This window comes from Mizuhopecten yessoensis, unplaced genomic scaffold (genome assembly GCF_002113885.1).
Source record: "Mizuhopecten yessoensis strain PY_sf001 unplaced genomic scaffold, ASM211388v2 scaffold10565, whole genome shotgun sequence".
NCBI classification, from domain to species: domain Eukaryota; kingdom Metazoa; phylum Mollusca; class Bivalvia; order Pectinida; family Pectinidae; genus Mizuhopecten; species Mizuhopecten yessoensis.
The window spans coordinates 385,569-390,450 of NW_018408610.1; the positions used below are offsets into that span (position 1 = coordinate 385,569).

General features: G+C 34.3%; 1 protein-coding gene across 1 annotated transcript in view; it reads left to right on the forward strand.

Moving 5' to 3' along the window:
• The first annotated feature begins 4,723 nt into the window (after positions 1 to 4,723).
• The window catches only part of LOC110461100 (interphotoreceptor matrix proteoglycan 2-like), a 15,221-nt gene continuing 15,062 nt past the window's right edge, over positions 4,724 to 4,882 (forward strand). Inside the window, exon 1 of the mRNA XM_021514386.1 lies at positions 4,724 to 4,786. Coding sequence (XP_021370061.1) covers positions 4,768 to 4,786 — 19 coding nt within the window. The 5' untranslated portion in view covers positions 4,724 to 4,767. The remainder of the gene's footprint in view (positions 4,787 to 4,882) is intronic.

Genomic DNA, 4,882 nt, shown 5'->3' on the forward strand with positions numbered 1-4,882 from the left:
CCCCCCCCATCCAAATTTCAGATATTGGAATTTGAAATTCTAGAAAGATTGATGTTTCATTATACTTTACCTGTTCAATTTCGGATATTATAGTATGTAGTACATTTTGCATTAATACAGCATATGTCACACTATCAATGCGAAGGCAATTATAAGAACCAAGCAAGCGGAACCAGGTACTCCAAGATAATAGCCTTTTTCTGAAAGAATAATTCTTGTGATCTTGTGTCTCCGTTTAAATACCGACGGCATGAATGTCAATACATTTTCAACATGAAAAACGCCGTCCAACCAAGACGACACTTAAAAACATGTTAATTTACCAAAAGCCATAGTTACTCAATGATTATATCTTATTGTCTATAAACTAACATGAATGGATGGGGTTATTGCCTCCCTTCGATTGGCAAGTGTACTTATACCGAATAGGCTACTTTATATTATTATATTACCAGAGAAGCATTAATTTGTTACATCACCGTAGAGGTAAAATGTCTCAAGCGGGCAAATATAAACACCAAATGTAGCAATATTCTGTAATGATTTTAAAACAATAAGGTCAATTAACTTATATATAATATTGCAATTTAAAAATATGTGCTATTTATATACCATTTAGCTATTTATATAATATTTCAAAGAAGACATTTAACTCAAAATAAAAACCTGTTTTTAACGTGAACAACTTTCAATCTAAAAAATATATGATCAATTGAAAGGAAAAGAGGAAGTGAAAGGAAAACAGGATAAAATGCCTAGGCATGCAATGTATTCGGTTCACATACATATTCAGTATTAACCTTTATGTGTGACTGTGACATAAAGGAACTCCATTATGTTGATACTGTGTCAACGCACAACGTCCAAGACTATGGCAACATAAATTATACATCATGAAATCGAAACACCAGAATTAGCTGACTCAATTTGCTAAATGACTTAACGGCAATCAGTAACACACTTTTTAACATAAATAACAAAAATAACGAGAAACATTTTTTTTAATGTACTTTCATCAATTAAATTGATGACCTGAAATAAAAAAAAGTTAATTCAGATATTCATGTTAATGTTTCATTTCAACTCATGAACCACGTCGACGTTCGTTAACTTTCGTGTCTCGTTTTCCCTTCACAGTACTGTTGCACGGTGGTATATTGAACAGCTTTCATTGTTTGATTGAAAGAAAGATTAAGCTTTTTACTGATATTACTTATTCGTAATAGCAAGAGACATATAGGGCCTGTATCGCTCACCTTAATATTTAAACAATAATGACAACTAACTTTATTAAATATAGTACTAAAAATATTCCCGAATATTGCTGTGAATGTTCGTCCGTTAAGCATCAAGCGATCCCGACACCCTTCTTTCATACGACAATCAACACCCAAGTCCTAAGGATGCATTATAATTCAATTGTTAAATATTACTAACTCTTCTGGAGGAAAAGGCATTCAAATTATCAAACTACCAAGATACGATGTATTGTGCTAAAACCCCAGAGAAGATAATTCTTGAACCTAACACAACCATTGATTCAAAGATAACGGGGACCAAGCATACTTCATAGGCTAGGATCTGTTAATATGTATAAATGGTTAATGTTTTTGGAGCGGTAGTATAACTGATTTCATTTGTTTTTATCCTAGAGACTGCTTTTCAACCATGCCCCCTTGAAACTTCATTTGTGAAGGTAAACCTACGCTGCGATATTTTGCTCTGAACACATGAATACATGTGCCACTGGGTTAGCCATAGGGGCCCGCCCTGTCCCCTTGCAACTTCATTTATGGAAGTCTAATGGACTCCGCTCCTTTACACATTTAAGGGGTCACACCCTTTATCTATACAACATTGAGTCCCCTTGTTACAATTATGCTCTACCTAGAATTTGGTTTAAATAATTTAGTACGTAAGAAATGGGAAGGGTTTAAAACAAATTACGTTAGTTTCCTCTTTTGGCCACATTCTCCTTTTCTACAAAAGTGGTGTTGTGCTTTATCAGCTTAACATAGTTAATTATTCTGGCTATTGTATGTTTCACAAACATAACCTGAGATATAATTGTCAAATGATATGCCATGAACAGCAATATTTAAGGATTAATTGAAATATATTTTGTATGTTATGGAGATAAAACACAAAAAAACGGAGTGAACCTGTTAATAATAAGGCTGTAATAATACACTAAATAAACCGCGCAACTGGGCGAATTATTGTTTATCGCACAGTTGTGCGCACCATGTATGAACGATGTGCGGACGGTGTGTGCACACTATACTTGTGTGCACGTTGCACGATGTAAGCACGCTATTTTTGGTGAGTTGTTCGGTCACACATATTTTTTTTTCGCAAACTGTTTCAATTGGTGGTTCTGATGTTGTTTGAGTATTTCAGAATTTTTTTAACGCCATTCTTTTATTCCACATCTTTTTTCACTTACACAATCTATTCTTAAATCATCCGGGCGTATTTTTATATAACTCAATGTGGAAGACGCACGTTTCATTATAATTGCACATATATTGCCCGTTGGGACGCAAAAAAAGACAAACATACAGTTGTAAGATAGCACAACGTTACACGACGTTCGATGTGCGCACGGTGATTACGTTGTGGGCACGATAGGAGCTTGCACACAACTGCTAATAGCTATCGCACAGTTGTTCGATACATATCGCGGTTGATATATCTTTAAGAATGACTTGTGAATAAATATTATTTTGTTTTTAAACTAATCTTTTATAATTTCAATATGTTGCCATATGTCAGCCAGATTTCATGGTTATCTGCTATCTTAAAGTAATGAACACATCACTTTCCAAATTGTTTTTAAAACGATCCTAATCGACAAGTGTGTAGATAGTTATACAGTCAAACACATGTACAGATACTGTACAAACAAATAAATGTAAACAAAGCAGCGTAACTTGTTACCAGTCTCCTGTTAGTTGAATGTTTTTTTGTATCTGTAGTCAAGCGTGAAGGAGGTGTGAAATTTCCACAAAAAGTGTGACTGCCACAATTAATACAGGCAAGGTCCAGGTGTGTTTTAATAGCTGCCAAATCATCGATAAACATAGCAATAGACAACGTATGTGTACTAGTACTGTACCTGACAGTACGTCCTTATTACTAACAGTTGTACAGTCATTGTAATAACATGTAAATTGCATTGGAGAATTAGAAAAAGTGCACAATATACCAATCGAATATGAGGATTTGTTTTCATTTCGTAACATCGATCAACTGATCTTACCATATCGCACATATGTGAGCGTTTTTACATACATAGTTGTGATCATTATGTGCGATGTGCGCAGAGAAAATATGATGCGGTTTGCAATCACATAACTTTAAATTGCAAAAGCAATGCATAACTTCAATGTCGTTAGGACACAACAGCAAAAGCGATTGCTAAGACACCTACAAGAATAACATTATGAACACGAGCAGAAGTAACTTTTTGTTGGGCTGATTAGTTTACCGTCCAAGATACAGCCATATGAAGACGGGTGCCTAGGGAGAAAATGTTTGAAAGAGACTAAAAAAAGACAGAAAGATTAGGAAGAGAAAAAACAGAAAATAATACATTCATTGTATTGCTATGGGGCAGTTGATAAATGTTAGTCTTAGTAGAAGCCACGGTAAAAACAAAACTCTGTTTCTGCAGAGGGAGGGGGCACACAAGTCAATATCAATAATTGATTTCTCCAATAGCCCCTAATCAAGATACCCGGAAGAAACTACCTCCGAATCTGCGGGGAGGGAGCGGAGTCACGCATTAGCCGCCTCTTATGATTATAAACTGAGATACAACAGGCCTTATTTAAAAACAGTTTAGCAATGAGACATCAAAGATAGAAAATGTTTTATGAACATCCACAAACCAATTTTTTTATGATGAATAGAACTGAGGTATACATTTTCGTTATTAAGTTTTCAAAATATACATAAACTTCGTAAAGTGTTTATCTTTGATATAAAATGACACATTCTCTTTACATGTGATATTGATTTTATGAGTAATCTTGCAGATAACATACAAGGAAGTGATCGAATGTGAAACACAGGTAAATTATATCCATTCTACATAGCTACGTAGGTATGTCTAGACAGCCTGTTTGTGTTGGACCATTCTGACAGGTATCCTAGTCAACATCTAACGTAGCAACATATGTCGCGGGTCATGACCTTAAAATGTATTAACTTCCTGCTCTTATATGTATTATCTTCAATGTCTGTGTTTAAACAATCATTTGAATTCTATAATACTTTTTCACTTGTATATTTATTGTTCTTTTTCAATGCAGCATCCTAGTCAGTATAAGTGAATTGTAAACAGAAAATAAGTTTTTACTCATTTTTTTTCCGTTTTGTGTGTGTGTTGATGACGTCATCCCTTTCATTCTTCCATTTGTTTTGGCATTATCTTGATTTATACTGTTACAATTTTATATTTAAATTATAGTCATCATCTATTTGAATCATGTTTTATAAAACGCACAGTTTAAAATGCTCTTAAAATGTTGCGTGTCACCTGTTAAGGGTGAAAGATTAAATGAAATGTGTACTTGATAAAAGGTTTACTGAATATTTCATGTCACATGCGATCGGGGTTTCTCTTTACCTGAACTAATACATGCATGTAGGGGTACTTCACTAATACCTTTACAAACACTGATAACGCAAACTGACACATAAGGAGGTGCAAGTAGCATTCATAGGTTTAAGCAGGTGTGACTTGTCTACAGACCAAGCGCCATGGATTTAAACATTAAGGGTAAGTCTTAAATTTGACAGATTTCAGAATATTCTTTGTATGTCAATGTCAAATGTTCAAAACATATAATATTTTGAATTTTGATTGGAAGGGGGG